Genomic DNA, 22,839 nt, shown 5'->3' with positions numbered 1-22,839 from the left:
TCATTTTTCATTCGGTGTTCATGGTGCAAGTTAATGGTTTGTTTTGAACATTTCGTGAATGTCGACGATGTCCATTTTGTGAAGTATAATACATACATCCCATAGAAGGTTGATCTTTGCATCTCTCGGACACGTATTTTCTGTCCCCCTCCTGGTGCACATGGTGAGTCATTAGCAGCTAATATTTTTCCTATCATCATTGTTCACACTACACTTTCAAATGAGCCTTACTAGAGATTGCACTTGCGACCTCGCACTCAAGGTGTTCCTTGTAAGAATTTTATATTTTTCGGATCATTTGCTCTGATGAACATAAGTGGGACACACTACCTTCCCTGCATTAAAAAAAGTACACTTCAAATATTTTCGCAACTATAGTCTCTCTAACATGGATCATCTTCAGTTGACAATATAATTTTTTGGTATAATTTCGAACATATTGAACATATCTTCCTATTAAAATGCGCTACTATTTCCATTCACAGAAAATAGTTTTAATTTAGATAAAATTTACAAGCAAACGTACGAATCCTACATCTATACAATAACAAAAACAGTAACGGTATTTATTAACACATGATAATTACGCTTGGGTTGATGTGCTTGAATACATATTAAATAAAAAATAAATATCTTTTAAATAAATAAATAATAGAATAAAATATTCTACATTATATTAGCTTTGCCTATTATATTGTAATATTCTGTAGGCAGAGTGAATAACGTACACGGGAATTTTAGCCCTTCACCCTTTTATTATAAAAATCTCTTATATAGTTATTGTACAAAGTTTCTATAAGTTTTTCTCTAAGTCGTTAAGTACTCTACACAAATGTTTTCAGTGTAGAATTTCCTTCGGCACACAATGTTGTCTTGGGTAGATAGGGTGTTGTCTTAGCCCAAAGCGGCCTTGGACAGGACAGCTATCTCCGTAACCCAAAGCGGCTTCACAAGCAGGTATTAAAGGATACCTTTCAGCAGCCATTGTAAGTTAATGACCAGTAAAAGATACTGATAATTTCTTAGTCCCGTCGTCCTCTTTTACAGACATTCTTTGGAGGGAGAAATTGCGGAGAGGTGGTCGGATATTTTCGTGATCTGTGTCCTCTTCGTCTTTACTTGAAAGTATCATCTGCCGTTATTTGTTTATAAATCATAAAAGCATGTGTTTATAGTAAAAACATGTGGCCTGTAGTATGTGTGGGTGTACGGATCCTTCAATGTACTAGAACTAAATAATACAGTAATCGCTGAACAAAGCAAACCAATATTATTATAGAATAATATATTGTCTCTCTTTCGCAAACTAAACATTTGGCTTTATCAGACACTATGACTTACATGAGAATTAATGGCAGATTAACTACTAGGAGACAGCTAAAGCCTTCCTGATTGGTATCTGACAGCCAATCATTCTACAGTACCAAAACCTGCTAAATCCTTTCCGCTTCCCTTCTTTAACTGTATACATATATACTCAATAGCGGAGAAATTACCAACTATGCTGAATTAAAAACTTACAATTATTTATCTCTTAAGCCTTTTTGATAACTCACTCTACTGTTCATCAATTTTAATTCCTTAGCTACAGTTTATCACATTATCACCTTCAATTTCAATAAATCTTGCCTTTCCAACTTTTGATTATCCTTCTGTCTTCTTAGCCTAGCACTTTCTCTCATCCCACTAACCCCATGTCCTGTGTCCCTTAAATGTTTATACATTGCATTTCTATTTCTTTCTAACCTTATGTCGTTCAATTCGCTTCTTTAATTTCTTTCCTGTTTCTCCAACATACGACATATCACACTTACTGTACTGGATTCTATTAATTTCTCCTTTTTTCTCCATTATTCCTACCTCCTCCTCTTCTTACCTCCAATAATCTTTTTCCTTCCTTTCCTGTAGGTCGAGATATCTCCCATTTTCTTCATCATTCTTTTTATTTCTGCGTTTTCCCCCACTTTCTATCCCTATTTTTTTCCTTTTAGTCTTCCCACTCCTCTTTTATTTTCTCTTCCTCCTTTCTTGACCCTCTTTTCCTTTGATTTCACAATAGAATTGTACAAGCAATTAAAAAATATAGGGATCTTATCTCTTATATGTATAATAAGATAGAAATACGAAATAGAAAGTGTGCTCTTTACAACACAATACTCCATAAGAAAGATATAATAAAGTAAAATGCTATATGAAGCCAAAGAACAAAGTGATCATAGAAATATCGTGCCACACGCAAGGCATGTCTTTATGCCATATTAAGTATTTTTCTACGTTTATGTGTATACTCACTGCCGTTGACGCGCCTCCTCTCAACGAACGAACCCCCTTGCTAATACTTGGGCTCCCTCACGCGCTTCTGATCTCACTCGGATAGATAGCATTCGTGCTTTGTAGTGGCCACCTAGCACAAGTTGGACTGTATTTTTAAGTTAATACATATTTTATGCACTGCAGTTTTTATGCCATATGTGCACATGCTGTAGTAATAAATTTTGTGGAAGTCAATCTGCACCTATTAATGCAACTCTTCCCTTAAAAAATACTTTCAAAGGCAGTAAAAGTGGATTTCCCGCTAAGAGAAGTTTATACTTCATGGATGTAAGTATTATCTTACGTGGCTTATTTTTGTACGCGTTTTGAAATTTTTGACATCTTAGGGATATATTTATTTATTTGCGTTTTACATACAAATGAGAGTATTCTCGAGTATGCACACAGTTGTCAAAATTACAAAATAATTGTATATATATATTAGGGATGGCCAAAATTTTTCGGATTCGGATATCCCGGATCCAGTGAGATCCGGATCCGGATCTTGCCGGATCCGGACCTAGATCCGAATCTCAGATCCGGATCTCGGATCCGGATCCGAAATTCGGATCTCGGATCTGGGTCCGGATCTCGGATCTGGATCCGAAACTCGGATCTGGGTCCGGATCTCGGATCTGGATCCGAAATTCGGATCTCGGATCTGGGTCCGGATCTCGGATCTGCATCCGAAACTCGGATCTCGGATCTGGATCCGAAATTCGAATCTCAGATCTTGATTCGTATCCAAACCTGCATCTGAGATAGTGATGATAAAATTGAATATCTAAAATTCGTCAAAACTTTTTTTCAGATTCACTAATATAGTAGGTTGCTGTGCTTTTAAATGTTTCCATAACACGTTTATGCTACCTTTGTTCTTTATTTTATTTTAACCTTGCAATATTTTCATCGAAGCCTCTTTAGTAAAATATTTCCAAGTTTGCCTTCTTCCCATTTCAGAGTATACTGAATTGCCTGAAAACTGATGTAAATGGTAACAAATTCTTCTGTTTAGCTCCTCTTCGATACTTAATGTTAACTTCACATTGAAAATATTTATTTTATTCTTAGAAAATAAACTTTCTTATTTTCTCATATACAAATGAAATATCTTTTAGATAGACCCTTCTAATCGCAGGAATACTGGACAAAACAAACTCTTTATTAATAGTAGTTTCTGACTTACTAGAGTCCAACCATCAACAAATGTAATAATGAATATCTTTCACTTCGAAGGTACAGCAAAAAATATAGACTGGTTGGCGTGGAACAACAGTAGATTTTTAAACATACACACGAGAATTTCAGAAGAGCGATGTGGTTGTGTAGTATTATTAGTATTAATAAAAGTGTTCGTTGTATGACTTTATTACCTAACTTATGGCTTGCCCTTGTGAGGTCAGGAGTTTGTTGAAGGAGTAAATATAAAAGAGATTTCTGTTATTTTTTCTTCATCCTCCAGGTTTCTTTAATCATACATTGCAGGACGTAACCAAAACATATCCATGCATCGTATCATTGAAGCGTTTTGTGTTTTGTATATTAAAGTGTTCAAAAATATTTAACATATTCGCATTTGTTCATGTGATCTCAGGTTTAATTCTCGGTGGAACATACATGAGAAAATTGAAAGCTGAAAAAATATGAAAATAGTATTTAAAAGTCAGGAAATTGATATTAAAACTTTAGCTATATATTGGGACTGTAAGGCTGTAGTTAAATTAACCCACACGTTTCGTGAAGATATATTACGTCGTTATTGTTTATTTACTATAAGCTACCAGATACATCCTCAGAGGCCATTTTACACTGTAGTAATCAACAGATGAAAACATTGGAAAAGGAATGGAAGGAAAGTCTCCAGAGCCTTAGATCAAGGTACTAACCTAGCATTTGCCCAGTATAACTGAGGAACAACCCTGGAAAATCCTCAGTCAGGATGGCTGGTCTCCGAAATCAAACCCGGTATTATCCAATTGCGAAGCAAGAATCCTAACAAGTAGCCTGAGCTCGCTCCGTATTATTATTATTATTATTTAATTAACGTGATGTTCTAAAATTAGTACAAATTAAACCCCACTTTCTTTATTGCTGATGTTATAGTTAATAAGTCTACATGAGACATCAGTCCCCCATTAAGAAAGAATACTAGAACTGGAATTCAGGAAGTGGGGGTGAAGAGACTAATGAGGATGAGGAAACTATGTACGATGCAAAAACTGATAAATTATGACTTCATCACAGATATATTCACTTACGTCAATTAATATTTCTCTGATACAAGGCACTCTTACTTTCTATAGTGGCAGGAAAATGGCCCGCTCTTGTAAACGAACACACTAAGCATGTGCATATAGGCGCAATGTCCGTGCAAAAGAAGCATAGGTAAAACCAGAAAAAAAATAGGGAAAGCAAGGGGAAGGTGATAAAACGCCATTCAGCTTAAAAAAAAAAAAAAAAAAAAAGCTAAAAATAACTAAACTTAGAGCTACGAAAGACGCGAGGCGAATTTTATCGAAAAGATTGTTTTTCCTTGTGATTAGTTGTGCTAACTATGAACATGAATTAAAAAGAAAACAAGTAGCTAGCTCTGAATTTCGCAAACTGGTTGAAAAGAAAATATTGGAAAAATTTAATAATAAAGAAGGCATTTATGATAATTAAAACAAACTAAATTCTTGGCACCCAGTCCCTTGGTTCCTACCAGCGGACTTACGTTCAAAGTGGGAAGGTGTAGTCAACGCATCGACACCCGAAGTCCCTAATGCCGGCTTTCTAGACTGGAGTCCGCTACCTCTTACTTAAGATAACTCCCAAATTGTCCTCACGATGTTGGGTCAACATCGAAATTGTTGAGTGCCTCTCCGGAAATTGAACCCATGACCACGGGCACTGAAGGCACGCGCTAACCACTGTTTTTTATATATAAAAAGGTAACAGCTTTTTATCAGATTATTTAACCTGTTGAACGCTTTGCACGGATTACACTGTAACCATTACGACACCACACAGACATAGAAGTAAACTAGGACAGTTAAAAACACCTATGCCCGAAGTGGGATTTGAATCCAAGACATTCACAGTAAATGATCCACAGCCTAATGCCGCAGACCACTCGACTATGGCTGTCGGGTTTTATCGGTTAATCTGTAGTATATTTAAAGTAACTGATTATTTTAAAAGTTGCTCCTAAATACTGACAATCTAAGTCTTATGTATCAAATATTTCCTGCGATAATACCATACACTCTCCGTCTTCTATAGACGAAAAGCTATAGTTATCCATATTATTTAGTACAGAAATAAGTTCTGATTCTCTGATAGCTGCTGATGGTGATAGTCAAAGCTCACCGAAGCATGATTCCCAAAGCCAAACTGAGATATTGATGCTGCTGGTACGGCTGAAAAGTCATTGTGCGTAAGTGAATTGCCCAGTTGTCAGGATGAAGGGCGATGATGATGTGAAATGCGGGGCTGTCAGAGGTACTACTTATAATAATTGGATTTATAATTTTCTATGCTGTCGTAAACCCTCCTCAAGAAGATAACTGTTAATCTTAGCTTTGAAAATGTTACATAAAGAGTTTTATTGCTATCTTTAGGTTGCATATAAATCTCTTCATTCCGAAATTATCGGATTTATTTTAACGCTTAACTTTCACATCTCTTCTGATTTACGAATTATCCCCTTAAGGTCAATTAGTGATATTTTAAATCATGTCGAACCAACTTTATACAGTATATGGTTAGTCTTGTTATATGGGAATAATTGAGACCAGGAGCAGTCTACAGGCTAAGTTCAAATGAATCTTGGCCGACCTCCTGATAAACCACGTGTTTCAGCAAGGTGAATTGCGGCAATCCGATACCCACATGAGGAAATCTTCCGGTTCAAGTGAAAGCTTCCATAAGAATCAGCACCCTAATCAGTGGAATGTGTCTTGCTAATTTTTCCCCAATGTGAAAGTACCTAACTTTATTGTTAAAAATGAAAAGGCCTTTATTTCAAACAAGTCGCCATTAGAGTTTTCATATTTGAACACAACACTCATGAAAAGTCATGTTAAAGCGCGACTTACCCCTGAAAAAGAATATTTATCTGTTTTTAGTTTCTCGTGTTCCCCAAACTACATGCGGAATTAGTGCATGTGCCTTCCGCTCGCATTACCTGGGTACAAACAGCTACGATCTTGGTACTAGCATATGTTTCGGTTTCCAGATCTCAAATATTTATATTTCAGCCTGATTCTATGAATCCGAAATTTCAAATCTAGATAAGGGGCACCAAAATTCATAGTTTATTCTCGGTGCTCATATTGTGATTTACTAAATAATTATTAAATCTAATTGTAAAATATACATTTGATATTTTGAGCAGAGTAAGCAAGATAAATATACGTAAAAACTAGTCAATACTTGTCTTAACTGTTTATATTTTCTTAACTGTCAATGAAATAGGCGTATTGAGGAATTTTAAATATTCGAGTTTTGTACTCCGGTTTCAAATATATATATATATATATGCATGTATTTCATCTCGGTCCTGCAACCGAGTGGACCTAGATTCGACATTGGAACTTTCATCCGGATCATTTTTTTTTTTTTTTTTTTTTTTAAAGTAAGCCAAGCATTTGATCTTTAGAGTAGAATGAAGGAAACAAATAGACTTGCCAATATTCGTCTTAATGTTCTATTCTCTTCTTCACTGTGAGGACTTCGTGAAATTACTTTCGGCGAATTTTAGATATTCAAGTTTATCATAAATTTGGGTGGGATGTGGGTTTGGTTAAGAATCAAAATCTGAGATTCGGATTTCGGATCCAGATCCGAATTTCAAACCCAGATCCGAGATCCGGACCCAGATCCGAAATCCAAGATCCGGATCCAGATCCGAAATCCGAGATCCGGATCCAGATCCGAAATCCGGATCCGAAATCCGGATCCAGATCCGAGATCCGGATCTTCGGATCCGGCCATCCCTAATATATATATGCACAAAAAACTTACAAATAGTGTAATACATAAATAGCCGTGGCTTTTATAAGCTTACACATTCGTAACATAATTAACGAAAGACCTTTTATACATTGTCTTCAAGAAATTCATTTACCAAATAGGTAACACTTATCTAAGAACTTCTGGAGATCAGATTTAAACATGGAATACGATTTAGCTATTTTGCTTTACAAAGTCAGGAACTTTTTGGAAATTTTTATACAGTTTATATATATACGATTTTTTGAAATAACGAAAAGTTCTGGGGGATAACATACAAATTATTAACGAATCGAGTATTGTATTTATGGACGTTACTGTTTTCACTAAATAAGTGTTTATTACTTACAGTAAACAAGAGAATTTTATATAGATACATACCAGGTAATGGTAATATTTTCTTGTGCTCGAAAGATGGGATTGCAAGAAGTCCTTGGTGACAGTCCAAACACAACGTTTAGTGAGGGCTTTCTTTCGTAAGCGAAACGTACTAATACATTCAGTAGAATAACCACAAAACATAATACTGTAACTTATTAAAGAATGGAATTTTGCATAGTACACTGAAACTAAAGTCTGTGTTGTGACATTACCTCTTAGTCTACGGAGCCCGAAACAAATACTACTTAATTTTTTGTTGAGAAATATGCTCATTCCAAGTTAGTTTCGAACTAACGGTGACACAAAGAAATTTAGCTGAAATAGAAAATTTTGACTTTTTTTTTTGTTGTTGTTGTTTACCATTACATAACGAATATATTATTTTGAAAAGGATTTAGCAAGGAAGTTTTATCTTTGTTTAAAACTAATTTATTGGTACTTAACCAGTTACTTAATCGTGAAGATTCAGTGTTTAGATTATATTCAATATCATGTTGAGTTACCTGTAATAATAACACTGATGTCATCAGCAAATAAAACACATTTATTAGGCAACATTTCTTGTGTCAAATCATTAATGTATATAAGAAAGAGCAGTGGACAAAACACTGATCCTTGAGGTACACCAGTTAGTGTTTCATCTCTATATAAACTAAACTTCTGAATTTTGACATTATTTTCGTTCGTAATTTGAACTATTTAATACTTATCTTTCAAGTAAGACTCGCCCCATTTATTGCCAGTTCCTCTTATACCATAAAAGCATAATTTTTTAAAAAAACATGATTGACAGTGTCAAATGCCTTAGTAAGATCAACAAAGAGCCCAATTGCCTATTTTTATTATTATTTATCGCGTGCATAACAGTACTAGGAAAATAAAAAATTGCAGAATCAGTAGGTTTGCCAGTAAAAACTCATGTTCTGATAATGATATCACATTATTGGAATGCAAGTAACTCCTTAGCCTATTTGATATTACCGTCTCAAAAATATATATCTTTGATATGGAGCTTCGCTCCCTAATTTCCCCTTAAAGTTTATTTACATAACACTATAGTAGAATGTTGTTATAGTGCTGGTTGAAAACACGAAAAGGAGGCCAATTCATTATTTTCGTTATTTCGGAATAGGATGTGATTTGCAACATTCAACAGTTGGAAGATACTGATTTCGCGCAGTACTGTAATACAATGGAAAGGAACATGTACCTAGTGAAGAACAAAGAAACAGTAATACAACGCTGAAAACAGGTTTATGTGGGTCTCCGTGTAAAATATATATATATATATATATATATATAAAATGTAGTGTGCCTGAACTTGGTCAGAACCGGGTTAAGTACCGAAGAGTAGGTGCAGAAATATAACCTAAGTCTGAACATCTTGGACCTACGCTGCGGCACAAAGCCCCGACAATGAGTAATGCTAGAATATGATCGATCGTTTTCAAACATATATAATGTATGCTAACCCTACATATATTTGTTCTTTCGTAAATTTAAGGTATCTGTACCAGGGTTGGCTGGTTTAAACCAAAAAACGAAAAATGTTCGTAAAAGTGTAAGTGTTCCTAAAATCTTGATGAACACATATTTGTGGATTATCACATGTCACTCGCATATTATTCGCATTATATTTAGACCTAAATTTACCATTCATTACTCAGAGAGATCATACTACAAAAGCAACTTTTTTATATATATAAATTTATGAATATTTCTTTTGTGATTTTTTTATAGTTTGTTATTATTGTTACGCAACTACAACCAAAGAAAAAATTTAAATATTGTCTTCTTTTAATAATGTTTACTATTGATAAAATACATCGAAATACCGTACTTTTTTTTGGTTGGGGGGTCATACAAACCCCACGAGAGGCATTTACTGAAACCGGAAGTATCTTTGGTATCTATTTATGTTTAAATGGGTCAGAGCCAAAGTGGAGTCAATTCTTATATTTATTCACTTTTCTTACTGATATGCAAATTAAGTCGTCGTATTTCTTTAACTTGGACTAATAAAAGTCATGGTGAACTTATTTGGACTTAATTAGTTGTTCTGTACTCTGCAGTATTTTGAAATTATTCATATGTCATTCTGTATAATGGTTTCACTTGTGCAACTGTTTATCTTTTTGTCCTTTTGAGATGACACTCGAGAATTATATTAACAAGTATGTAAAGATCAGTACAACGTAACAGAAGTCCTTCGTGAGAGAGTCGACAGACGTATCGCATTTGTGGCCAATTATCCCCGGTTTCGAGTTCAAATGGAGGGCAATTTCTCTCGGATGTAAGTCGAGAAACGATTTGGACTCCGCTTTAAGCTTATGTGACCCTTTCAGCATAACCCAGTTGTTGCATAATAACACCAAGGTGAAACAAACTTATTTCTGTTCATATGGGATATAAATACATATATATGATACGATAAAAAAAAATGGTTTAAACAAAAAAGAGAAAAATTAAACCCAAAAAACCGGGTTTTTGGTTTTTTCAATAAAAAGCATGGTTTTTGCCAACCCTGATCTGTACGCTGAACTATAAAAAATATTAGCTAGGTGCGCGTATACTCGCCATTCAGGTGTAAAATATATACCAAGACTTAAAAGCGTTATGAACTTAAAATGATGCTGGTTTACTTTTGACGTATCACATTTTGGAAACTTTACAGGTAAAACTCAATACTCTGCATGAAAAGACATATTTATAAGGAACCAATTTCTGCAAGCCACAAAGTAATACAGCTGTATTATAGGTTTACAAGGGCAAGATTCTAGAACACAGGTCCCCCTCCAGTCCACCACCAAGAAGCCAAGTTAGATGATTTTTTTTTAATTTTTTTTTTTTTAGTTTAGCGTCCCTTTCAGCAACGAGGCTATATGAGACGTGGACCTACTGATTAACGTGGAATCCGAACCACATGAGCTCCCGCCGGGAATCGAACCCGGGTCTCCCACGCCAAAGGCGCATACGCTAACCGCTTAGCCACGAGGGAGCTCCCAAGTTAGGTGAATTACGATAAAGTAAACTACGTATTTCAAACTATTAACTAACCAAAATACTACTTGCATAAAGGGATTTCTTCCAATAATCTACCTTTATTATAAAATAACAGCCCCCACATACCCGGAACTTATATTATTTTCCAACATATGTTATTAGAAGAAATCCTTCAATGTAAGTGGATTTAGGTAATTACTAATTTCAAATAATTTACTTTGTCGTGATTCACCCGAATTGCCCTAAAAAACAAAACTAACCAGAAATATCAACAATATCAGATACTACAAAACAATATACCCATTACAAACAAATGAAATTCAAGGCTTAAGTTTAGAGTTGCCCCTCCAGTCTGAAGGTGCCCTTGGACTTTGCAACATACAAAAAACAATGCTTAAAGTATTAAAAATTGTTACATTTCACTTAACTTCAGTACTCCGTGTGTTTCACAAAAAAATTAAAAGGTTTTCTTCATTATTTTTGTGCATCCGTTACACCTGTTCGCCATATTCACCATATTTTACAACTACCATAAAGCTGAAACCTTCCGCAATGCTTCCGCATTCGGCAAATAGTACTAACTTCCACATGTCTTTTCTCGTATTAAACATAACTCTCCTGCCAAACTTACGCTCCTAAACATCAAATAAAAACTTCAAATTATCATTTCTTACCTCATTTCTCCTGTAAATTTTCCTGATTTTTATAAAAAGTAACTCTAAACTTAACCCAAATTCAAAGACCACCATACCGTATGTCACAAAAAGAATTTTGTAAACCCTCAAAACCCAAACACAACAGAATCAACAAATATAACAGTAAAAGAAACTAGGTGGCTAAGTAAACAAGCATAGCAGTGGACTATTCAAAGATTGAAGTTTGATATTCTGTTCCGGTAATATTTCAACGATAAAAAAAATAAATAAATAAAAAAAAGTCCAAAAACTGGAAGAAAAGAAGACAGAAAAGAATAGGGGCTGATATTTAGTATCTCCCCAATCTAGCACATATAAGATTTACAGTGTGTTACTTACTTTACAAAATATAGCCCAGACAGGGACAGCAAGCGAAGGGAGTTAGAACCCCCAGGGCCCTTGTACTTCAACCTTTATCACAATTTAGACAAAACAAGGTACTCGGTTCTGGAACCATGAAACGAGTTGGGGGAGATACTAAATGCCATCCAGAATAAGGAACGAAATAACGAACCAAAACAAGGTACGTAAAATATATTTCATTAGTTTTATAAAGGGGGACCTATGTTCTAGAACCTTCCCGTTTACAAGTTTAAAATCATTACAAGTGCTTTGCGACGGATAAAATAAGTGAGTCCGTGTGTATTACATGGTATTTTTCAGCGGGGTGTATTTCTGCAGTGTATAAAAGCTGTATTTTATGTTTACAAGTGGAGCGTTACCAGCATAAAAGCATGACAAGTGCTATTGAAACTCATATCATTGACAAAACCAATTTCTTTTCACTATCCTCGATTACGCGAACACCTACCATTGCTAAAGTGCCTTCTGCCTTCAGACATAGATTCGCCCTGCCTAACTTTGTTATATAGCATTCGCGCGTCTAGTAACCATCTGGCACAGGTTGGTTTGTTTTTTGCACGTTTTTATATATCCGGACACCGTATTTATACGGGTATTAAAGGAATTGTAATTTTTCAACAATTACTTCTGGTGACTGCCTTGAATTTCATTTATGCGAAGTGAGATATTTTCGTATCGCCAACCATGTTCCGTTAAGGGGGTCCAAAGGCAAGTTTCAGAACAGTGCTAAAGACAGAAAACAACGTGCCCTGCGGGGCTCTAACCCGCCTTCACTCGCTCGGCAATACTGTATAAACTTTAGTACAGAAAGAAACCCACCCAGCTACTAATCTACATGGGGGACCAGTAATGTAGAACCTTCCCGGATCCAAAACTACATTGGACCCCCTTAAGCTAACCTAACCTAATAGAACCTAATATAACGTTATATTACGTAATCAAACGAAAATCAATAGAAGTGGTGTCAAAAAGACACTGGATTCCCTTAACGGAACATTGACCAAAAAAAAAATTAGTGAAACTATTTTTGAACAATTATTTCGAGTGGTGTGCCAAAGTAAACCTGTACGTTTATTTTCGTTCCTGTTTTCAATTAAATACATATCGTTTGAAAACTTACCACGTATAGTCATAGTTTTAATTTACTAAAACACATATTCAGCTGTCACTTCAATCTGAATACATACTAAAGCCCGCCATTCAACCAGTCTTGCCAGACAAGTCAGTTGGAAAAGCAGGAGATTCGAAGATAAAAAACAGGAGAAAGCAGTAGACACATACAGTGGTGGCGTTTGTATGTTAATCCAGGGGGGGGGGATAATAACATTTGCCATTATTAAGGTGGCAGTAGTCAAAACAAGCAGTCCAGAATTCATTTCCGATGAACTACGTTGAGCAAATAGCAGGGAAAAGTCCCGATTTATATTAATATTATTTGATATACACATGTGTGAAGTGAAATGTAGTGAAGTGGGGTGGAGTGGGAAAATGTCTTTTCGTAACCGTGGAGTAAGACGATTTCTTGCTGACAATCGTGGAGAAACGATCTAAGTCTCTTTTCCAACCCAAGTCCCAATCTAAACAACACTTATTTGTAAATCTTACGGAAAGTCATAAAAACGCTAGCCATAATGCATATAGAAGACAGGAGCGTCATTTCAGATTTTGCTTGGGGGGCAAGACCCCTTGATATAAGTAAAATTTCGCGTTTTTCACTGATATACTACTATTCTATTGATAAAATCTATATACATCTTAAACTCAGGGGGGCAAATGCCCCTCCCTGACCCCTAAATGACGCCCCTGATAGAAGATGACGTACAGTTTATTCTTTGGATTCATATATACAGTAAAGCTCTATAACTATATGCTCTATAGAGCTTTGTGTATTATAACACAGAAATTTCGTCTTTTTATGTGAGGAAACATTTAAAATTCAATATTATTAATAATATATTTTTTGAACTTCTCGAAGTAAGGAAAAAGCAGGAGATTGTTAACTTTTCATTTTCTTTCGCAGTAGATCAGTAGAACGCAGAAAAAGCAGGAGATCTCCTGCAAAATCAGTAGATCTGGCAACACTGCATTCAACACTTCCAGTGATGCCAACCAAATCAAATAGAAGTTCCCTCTTGCCGGTCTAAATTTTGACTCATTCCTTAAACAATCATAAGCTCCAAAAATTGATAAAACTACAGATATATGGAACTAATATAGATAATTCCTGAATATATGTTAAAAGTAAGTCTATAACACAGTACGAAATTTCACTGTAAGCTAACAGAACTGTCACAAGCTTAAATGTTAATTGTATATTTAACTAATTAATTTGCATGTCCCTAGTATCCTAATTATCATTTTACTAATAGCAGAATAGTAAACACAGAAATGATAATTTTTTTGTATATAGAAATTAAAAAAGAGGGATTATTATTATCATTAGTCAACAACTGAATTGAACCTTAGTGATTTTTGTCACTCGTTATTGACAACAGTGATTACTAGGATAAATGTCCAAAAAGTGTCCACTATCTAGGTAGTTTCGTTTTTGTAGCTATCGAACAGATTTTGTGCTTATAGGCGGGTTGGAAAGTTTGTTGTAAACTTTTACTTTAATTACTCCTTATATTGCTGTTCTGCTGTAGTACGTTTTATAAAAAATGGTAAGTATTGGTATTTTAATATGTTCGTGTAATGTAACAGATGTTTTTAAGTTTTAGTACTGAGATTGAGTGACACATATTGTTAATCAGCGTGGTGTGTGAGAGCTGTTAGTTACAGGGAATGACAAGTAGTTAATTTTCGTACATGTTTTATGTACGTAAAAACTTCACGTGCTTCGGCATTACTGTCTGTTATGGTGATACAACAATTATTAACATTATTGATACCGGTACATATACTCTGTATTTCGAATTGAGTTACCTGATATTTATATACCCTTGTACTTGATTTCTGAAGTACAGAAAAAAGGTAATAGTATACATGAGAACGCCCTGATCTGCGTAAAGTTCAGGTACGTTCCTTTTTATTTTCGTATCAGTCGATAAGTAATTAAAAGTCGCTCTGTTACACCATTTGTAAATTCGTACATACTCAATTAATAATCCCTAAAAGTATAAGCGTCCTGCTTCTTCGGAAACTGATGCAGCTTCATGTATACTATATCCCTTAATAAATAAAATAAAAAAAAAAAAAAAAAAAAAAAAAAAAAAAAAAAAACGAAAAACAACGTGAAAAACATAATTTACAGGAGAAATGAATGAGACAAGTACTTAGACGTAACATAACGTAACTAAATCTAAACTAACCTAAGATAACCTGAACTAACATAAACTAACCTAACATTAGTAGAAATAAGTGAAATTCTATCATATTTTCGAAAATTTTGCATGACCCCTACACTAATATAATATAAACTAATCTAACCCAACCTAAACTAAACTAACGTGAACAGAAATTACCAAAATTTTAAATTTTTTTTAGAAAAAAAAGAGCTGGCTCTTTGTGCTAAACATAGGCAAAAAAAAAAAAGGCATGGACAAACTTTACAATACACGCTTCACTGCATGGATAAGCAGGACCGCTTTAAAAGGGTATAGTAGAGTAGGGTAGGGTAGAGTAGAGATATGGGTAAGTAGGGTAGCGTTAGGAACGGGTTAACTTCAGGTTAGGTAAGTTTTCATAAAATTGAGTAATTTCTTGTTTTTGAGTGAGTATACCAGCGGGAGCGGACATTGTAAAGTTAACCCCAAAATTATTTTGTAAAACTTGCAGGTAAAATTGAACACACTACATATACCGGTATTGCTAAGGATAAAAAAAGGACTGGTTTACATATTTCCAGCCGGCGTTATATTTCTGCAGAGAGTACGAACACCGTATTTTATTAAACATATTTACTGTACCGTTATTACAAGAGTTATAGAAACTTGAGTCGTTTAAAAACCCCACAATAGAGTACTTGAAATGCAACATTGATTCACTAAATTAATCTACTTTACAGTCCACAACCATAGAGGTGTTCGACACATGAACACACACTCGAATTCTCACCGTCGGTAACCCTGCTGTCTGTTTCCCGATTGTCCCACCACCTTCGTGCAGTCTGATTCGATTAGATAGCTTTCGTGCTTTTTAATGGCCAACTAGCACAAATTATCTTGTGTTTTTCTGCATTGTAGTTTTTATGACATAATGTCCGGACGCTATATTTATAAGCAAATCGTGAAAGAATTGTAATATTTAAATTTGTTTGTGATGTCGCCCTCGAACTTCATGTATGCTAAGCAACGTTTTGAGTTGTTCGTTTCTTCACACCTTGTACATAGGTTTAAAGTCGTATTTCTCCTTATAATACCAAATTAGTAACAAGCTGAACATTGGTATGGAAGTAGGAAAATGTGTCAGGAATAACATACTAAAAGCCCTAAAATCCCACTGTAGCTTTTCCCGCAATTTTGAAAAATGGCCGCCATCTTTAGACGACGACAAGGAATTGATCGAAATCGTTACGCTTTACATTTATTCCTCTAGTCACCGTTCTAATTATCACAGAGCCATGAATCACATATGGTTGTAAAGTTTGAAAGACAGACAATCTAAAACAAATAGCACATAAGTCCGTTGTCCTAAATTTCTAGAAAAAGAAGAAGAAGAAGAGAAAAGCTTTTTTTTATTAAAAAAAGGTATATTTTCAAAAATCATGGGAAGTTTGCAACACTGACAGTTTTGAACATGAACAAAACAACACCAACTGATGTCGTTGACATTTATCTTAAACATAGCCAACAATAACACAAATCGGTGCAATACAAGCTGAGAAAAAAAAAATAATAATTAGTATTACTTCCTGACCTCTCTGGACAAAAGTGCATAAAGAGGCCCACACACGGTCCATGGTTTGCGCAAACAATGCTGTTTGTGCAAACAGTTTGACTGTGTGTGGCAATGTATGAACTGTTTGCGCAAATGTTTGTGCAAACATTTTCCACATCGAACTCGTTCGAAAATTGTTTACACGAACATGATGTTTGCGCAAACACGTGGACCGTGTATGGGCATGTTTGTGCAAACACGAGCTTTATTTCCGAGTAGGAAGCCTAGTGTACAGACGCTTATTTCTTGCGCTATGGCGTCAATGAATAGGAATCAAGTTCTGGCGAGAATTTATTGACCTTTATCGAAATTTACCTGAACTGTGGAAGGTAAAGAGTGAAGATTATAAAAACAGGAATTTGAAAAATGCGGCATATGAAAAGTTATTGCAGATTTCAGATGAGAAACGACATGGCCTTGTGTTGGCTTCACACGGCGTCCAATTGGCATTGAGCGGTGTTGACAGTTCGCGACAAGCAGTTCTGCACGCTGTCTTCTCGCGCTACTGCGAATCTTGACAATATCACAGGCGCTACTTAGAAATATTGTACTAGCACATTAACTGCTCACTTTACCAAGTAGAGAAAAGAATTACGAACAAATACGTGAAAACTACATCTTTCTATGTCAACTGGTTGTCATGATAGACGCTTTGAAAGGTTTCCATATAAAACAATTAGTAAAGCGAGCGTTGAATCTCGCGTCTAATTTCCAGTGGATTTTGTTTCGATTTGCAAATAGAACTCACAACTTTTATTACAGGATAATCAGGGGTGTAGCCAGCAAGTTGTTCTAGGAGAACATTACTTTCAGGGGGAGGCAAGCTTTTCACATATTAAAAGCAGACCAAATTACCTCTTTCACAACATGAAAGCATTTTAACTTACCATACATACATACATACTATGCGCATATTAGATTTTCACAATGCTTCCTTATCAAAAGACGGATCGTGACAGTACTGAAGTTAAAAACCGGTGTGTAAAAGATGAATCAATAAGCTATTCATAAGAAAATAAATGTTGTTTATAGCAGTCTATTTATCTGACTTTGTGTTTATGTAGGTTAAAATACTAAAGAGGAAAAAAAAAAACGAAAAAATATTAACTCCGATATTATTATGCAATAATATAGTAGTGAGTTCACAGTGCACCCAGTTAGGGAAATGAGAATATAAAGCATATGATTAATTTTAGTTGTTTCAATTAGGTATAGAAACCGTATTGATGATGATTGATTTTTTTTTTTTTTTAATCATATTTTATTATAAAGTCCTTCATTTGCATTAACTGTTAAATAAGTTTATTAAACATATACCAGACGAACCTAATTTTGGAGCTGGAAATAGTTCGGAAAGACAAAGCCCCCTTTTCCCCCGTGGCTACATACCTTTGCAATCTTTGCCATCATCGTAAGAATAAAGCATGGGAAGTTTGTAATTTGTTTTGAAATTTACTTCAAGATAGACCCTTTCTTATTCGACAGAAGGAACGCAGTATGTTTTCTGTTTCTTTTTTTCTTTCACGTTCCACTGCCTTATGTGCGACTTTTAACACCCTCTATAAGGGAATCAAAAGCATCAGGCGTCTGCATGGTGTCATAAATTATCGTAACCCAAAACAAACTCGAGCATATCGAGTTGCTTAGGAATCAGATGGATTACTTTCGTGGCACCTACACGAAGAACAAGCGTGCTACTTGTTATGAAAACGGAGAAGGAAAGAAAGGGGCTAGTTGTGTAGAATTCATCAGTGTCTCGTTGCTTTCTTTCGTGGTAGTTCGTTTATTCTCCAAAATTATAGTTGACAATGTCTTTAAGCATACCGAGTACAGCAGAAGTTTTATTTTCTGTCTTCCTTTTTTTCTTTTTCTTTCAAGTGCTAAGAAGTCAAGCTCGAAAAATTATTTTTTGTGCTTACAGTTTTTGGAACCCATAAAAATAAATTTACAAGAGTCAAATTCAGACAAAGACGAAATATTAACTGACATAGATGATAGTGAAAGTAGTGTTGAAGACAAGTGTTTAGCATTTTCACTGGAAAAGTTAACATGTAAGTAATTTAGTTGCTACATATACTTCTAGGATCCACAGTCAAAATTCTTGAGTTTGCTGGAATAGTACATTTACATTGCGAATAATGTTGCCAATGTATGTGTCATAATCAACCACTCTTTCATCCACACCCTCTTCTTTCTTTTTGGTTTCGCGGGTATTTCCGCTTCCAAAGCACAAGCAATTACTATCGCTAAACAAGCTGCTTCAGTGGACATGCTTTCGCGATTAAACTCAAAATTGAACTGAAGTTTGTGCAAACAGTTGTATCGTGTGTGGCCGAGTGTTTGCGCAAACATGATGTTTGCACAAACCTGATGTTTGCGCAAACTGTGGACCGTGTGTGGGCCCTATAAGGTGACATTCAATTTCACGGCTCTAGTCATCTTCCGTTATTACATAGGACCAAGAGTTATATATCATTGGAAATCTTAAGAAACGTAAATTCGAACGAGGTAACACTTACACTAATCAAGTCCAATGTGTTAAAGAAGCGCAAAACCCAAAAATTTCGGGACAGAACAAGGTTTTCATATAAATTGTTTAAAATTTGACATTATTGCAAATTTTGCAATAATGTCAATTCTCGTATTTTAACATAACTCTACCATCGTTTTCACTGTCATAACTATCAATTTACTTTAATAATGGCGTACATTTTCCCCAATAGAATAAACTTTTATGACACGTAGTTTTATACCACGAAATAAAGCACAAAAGTTACTTTTTGACAGTATTAGAAAGTTGCAGAAATTGGTAGTCTTCTTTGCATGAGAAAACCGTAATTCACACACTTAAAATCACTCTCAATTACAATGGTCATTTGAATGTAATTTTGGTTTTGAATGTCTTGTTTATAACTAGAATGCAATTTTCCCATTAGTATTCTTCAAATCAAACAATGTTTACATTAGACGTTAGTATGCACTTTAAGAACATTTTTGTAACTAGTCCATTCAGACTTATTTTATTAGAAATCAATGTGATTATCATTGTTATCTGCTTCCTCTCCATGGTCTTCATCATTTGGTTGTGAATTCATACATCCAATTTCTCGAAACTGACATAAATTAGAACACACAATTCCTGCTTTGCGACAACCGAACCTACGGTCACAGCCATTTTTATAGTTACAGGATATTAAATGCATGACATTACACGGAGCGGGTTCCTTGGTCATTCATGCTAGTACAAGAATGCCTCGTAATGTTTTCCATCCATATTCAGTAGCTCGAATATCATTTCCTCGCCACAGTTGAACCTAATGATACGCTCTCAAGATATGATGTTTCGCAGCATCATTGGTGGGTGGCAATGTTGCTAATTGTATTTCGTTGTGAATGGTTCATCGACTTGCTGCACGGATGTATGAATCATACTGAAATTCATCCAATTAGGTTACTATTGCTGAACAATCGTAGAGTGTTAATGGAAATGAAGTGAAGGCTTCAGTCAGAGATTGTACACTTGCATTATTATGGTTGAAAACTTCAAGTGATCGGCATAAATCTTCCCGTTTTTGAAATAATCACAATGCGTGTTGTACTGATTATTACCTAGTGGAAGCAAAAGGATTAGAATGTCAACATCATCGCCAATTACTACAACATGCGTACAAGGATTTGAAGACTTGGTTACAGTAGGTTTAGCTATAAGTGCGTCGGCATCACTTCTTGCTTGCTGGGTTTAAATTCCAGCTTGTGTCAAATGAACCATCAACTTACGGGTGAAACAATCCTTATTTTTGAAATCACCTAAGAATTTGTCTTTTTTAGTTGATAATACGATTTCATTTGGGAATAACATCAAAGTTGAGTGAACCATTGACTTGCGTTGTTCCCGCTCAGCAGCTTTTGTACAGTTTTCAGTACAACACTCATCAAAATAACTGTTGCTTTCGTTCCAAAGTTTGTGAATACATAGGACTCATACGAATTGTGCACGTTAAGATATGTTCCATGTTGTGTCTAAACAACATGATGTAGAAGCCAGCCTCCATCTATAACGTACATAGTGTTCTCAGTTTGAGTTTTAGAATCTGTCTGATATTCAAACATGTCATACAAAGTATACTTTTCCGTTTTCTTCATTCAAGTTTCTGTGAAGAGAGAAAATGGATAGGGTGCTAGCTCGTAGGCAAAACATTATCGGAGTTCTTCGGACTTCACTACGCATATGATTTGGTTGAAGATTAACGTGGTCTTTACAGCTAATATCTTATCACAGATGCGCACTGCATTCTGCATTGCGGATAGTGGGATAACTTTGTCTTTTTGTTTGAGTTTAACGTTTCAAAAAGTCTGTCCAAACATTTCTTCCATAGCATCAAACATTTCTTCCGATTTCCTTAGCTTTAGCACAGTTGACCATTTCATTACCTACCATGCCAGTGATTAGGGAGGCGAGCTCCGGATATAAAGGGAATGGAGAATGTTGGCAAAACCAATCCAAGAATTTCTCTACATGTAATATATCACGCGATTGATTGCTTTGGTACAGTTCCACATGCCGAACAGTGTGAATTTCATGTCTAATAATTTTTGCTTAATAATTTTTCAATACATTCTCGTAAGTGGTACGCTGCTGGCATACTTGACACCAACCTAGATATTACCTTTTCAGTCATGCCTCTTCCATGGATTAGTCCACCACTGCCCTTCATTGCTCTCATTAAAACCTGCTTAATCATCATATCAGACTATATAGTCTACGACTCCAAAATATATTTTTCCTGCGAATAGTGAAGTAACCGTCTCGTGTAAATAGTTGGAACTCAGAGGATCCATTTCATCCTCCAACCGCAACATTTCTTATAAATACGGATGTGCGTATTTGGCATGCAAAAAATATCCAGCTGCCTAAAAGTATGGTGTTTTATTCTGCAGCACCGTCCGTGAATAACTTCAGGTTATTTGCAATCTTGATTATATTTGAGTGTTACATCGTACAGAAGATGGGTTTGAGTTTGAATATTCAGAACACGAAGGTGTCTTATATCTTCAGTGATTAAATCCAAGAGTCTATTACCTTTAAGTATGTACTCCCATGCGCAAAAAATATTGCGCGTATACTGTAACTCACAATTTTTCGCAATTATTCCATTTTCCATATGTTTATTGGTAAAATTCAGTTATTAGTACGTGGAGATAATAGAAAGCAATCCATCTAAGGAGATATTTCCAAAAAATATAATAAAATAATAAAAATATAAGCAAAAAACAAAATTATGTTCGGTTTTGTGTATACTGGCAATAATGTTTTCGAGGGAATTTTTGGAGTAGCACAGCACGATTGCAGAGGGAATAACAAGATTAGTAGGAGAACAGCTGAATCAAGGAATTGGAAATTGGAGCAAAATATTGCATTTATTGGCTTAAATCTAGGGTCTAAATTGTCTGCCAAATATAAATTAGCTTCTGTAAGCAAGATGTTATACGGAAAATATAAACAAGGAGAAAAACTGTTGTCTTAAGTTTGGAAGTGACATGCTCTATAGCCATGAGCATTTATTTCTTAAGAAAAAGATAGACAACAAAAGAAAATCTGTGTGGGCAAGTGGGTAGAGTGACGGACTAGTAATTCTTATACTGTTTTGACACCAGATCGAATCCCATCCGGTCCTGTTCAATTTTTTTTCTTTACAAAACATTGTAGAAAGTGTATAATTTTTATGTTAATAAAACTGAAACAATACAATTAGAAAATAACTTTTTGTTTCCTCTGATGACGTATTTATTTAGAATTAGTGTACTATTAGTAATACCGATTGCTTTCAGTTTATGGTGTTGTATAGCTTCCTTTATCATCCTCTTTTCTTGAAAAAAAATGTCTCCAATAAAGTATGAAAAATATATATAGTCAGAAACAGACATCTTAGTATCAAACATGATTTATCGTGATGAAATAAACAAGTTTCCCGTTATTAAAAAATAAAACTATAGAAAATCATTGAATTTGGTCTTAAGGTTTTTATTATGCTATATATATTCTTTATAAGACTATACTTTATAAGGCAAGATGAGCGATCATACCCTCAAATTTAGCTAGTGAGTGAAAGATGTTTTCGGCACAAATATTTTACAGGTTTAGGTGCATGAAACACCAATACGCTATGGTCTTGACCTTCGTTTATTTCACATTATTATCCGACATATCATA

General features: G+C 35.0%; 2 protein-coding genes across 2 annotated transcripts in view; one reads left to right on the top strand and one right to left on the bottom strand.

Annotated features, from left to right (window-relative positions):
• Positions 1-12,999, bottom strand: part of LOC145666413 (uncharacterized) — a 71,771-nt gene extending 58,772 nt beyond the window's left edge. The window contains exon 1 of the mRNA XM_081733623.1: positions 12,871-12,999. Within this exon, the coding sequence (XP_081589749.1) occupies positions 12,871-12,883 (13 nt within the window). The 5' untranslated portion in view covers positions 12,884-12,999. The remainder of the gene's footprint in view (positions 1-12,870) is intronic.
• Positions 13,000-14,254: 1,255 nt separating this feature from the next.
• The window catches only part of eIF3i (eukaryotic translation initiation factor 3 subunit i), a 40,788-nt gene continuing 32,203 nt past the window's right edge, over positions 14,255-22,839 (top strand). The window contains exon 1 of the mRNA XM_081733622.1: positions 14,255-14,413. Within this exon, the coding sequence (XP_081589748.1) occupies positions 14,411-14,413 (3 nt within the window). The 5' untranslated portion in view covers positions 14,255-14,410. The remainder of the gene's footprint in view (positions 14,414-22,839) is intronic.

This window comes from Thermobia domestica, chromosome 12 (genome assembly GCF_964235325.1).
Source record: "Thermobia domestica chromosome 12, izTheDome1.hap1.1, whole genome shotgun sequence".
NCBI classification, from domain to species: Eukaryota; Metazoa; Arthropoda; class Insecta; order Zygentoma; family Lepismatidae; genus Thermobia; species Thermobia domestica.
This window is presented reverse-complemented; position numbering and strand designations above follow the sequence as displayed.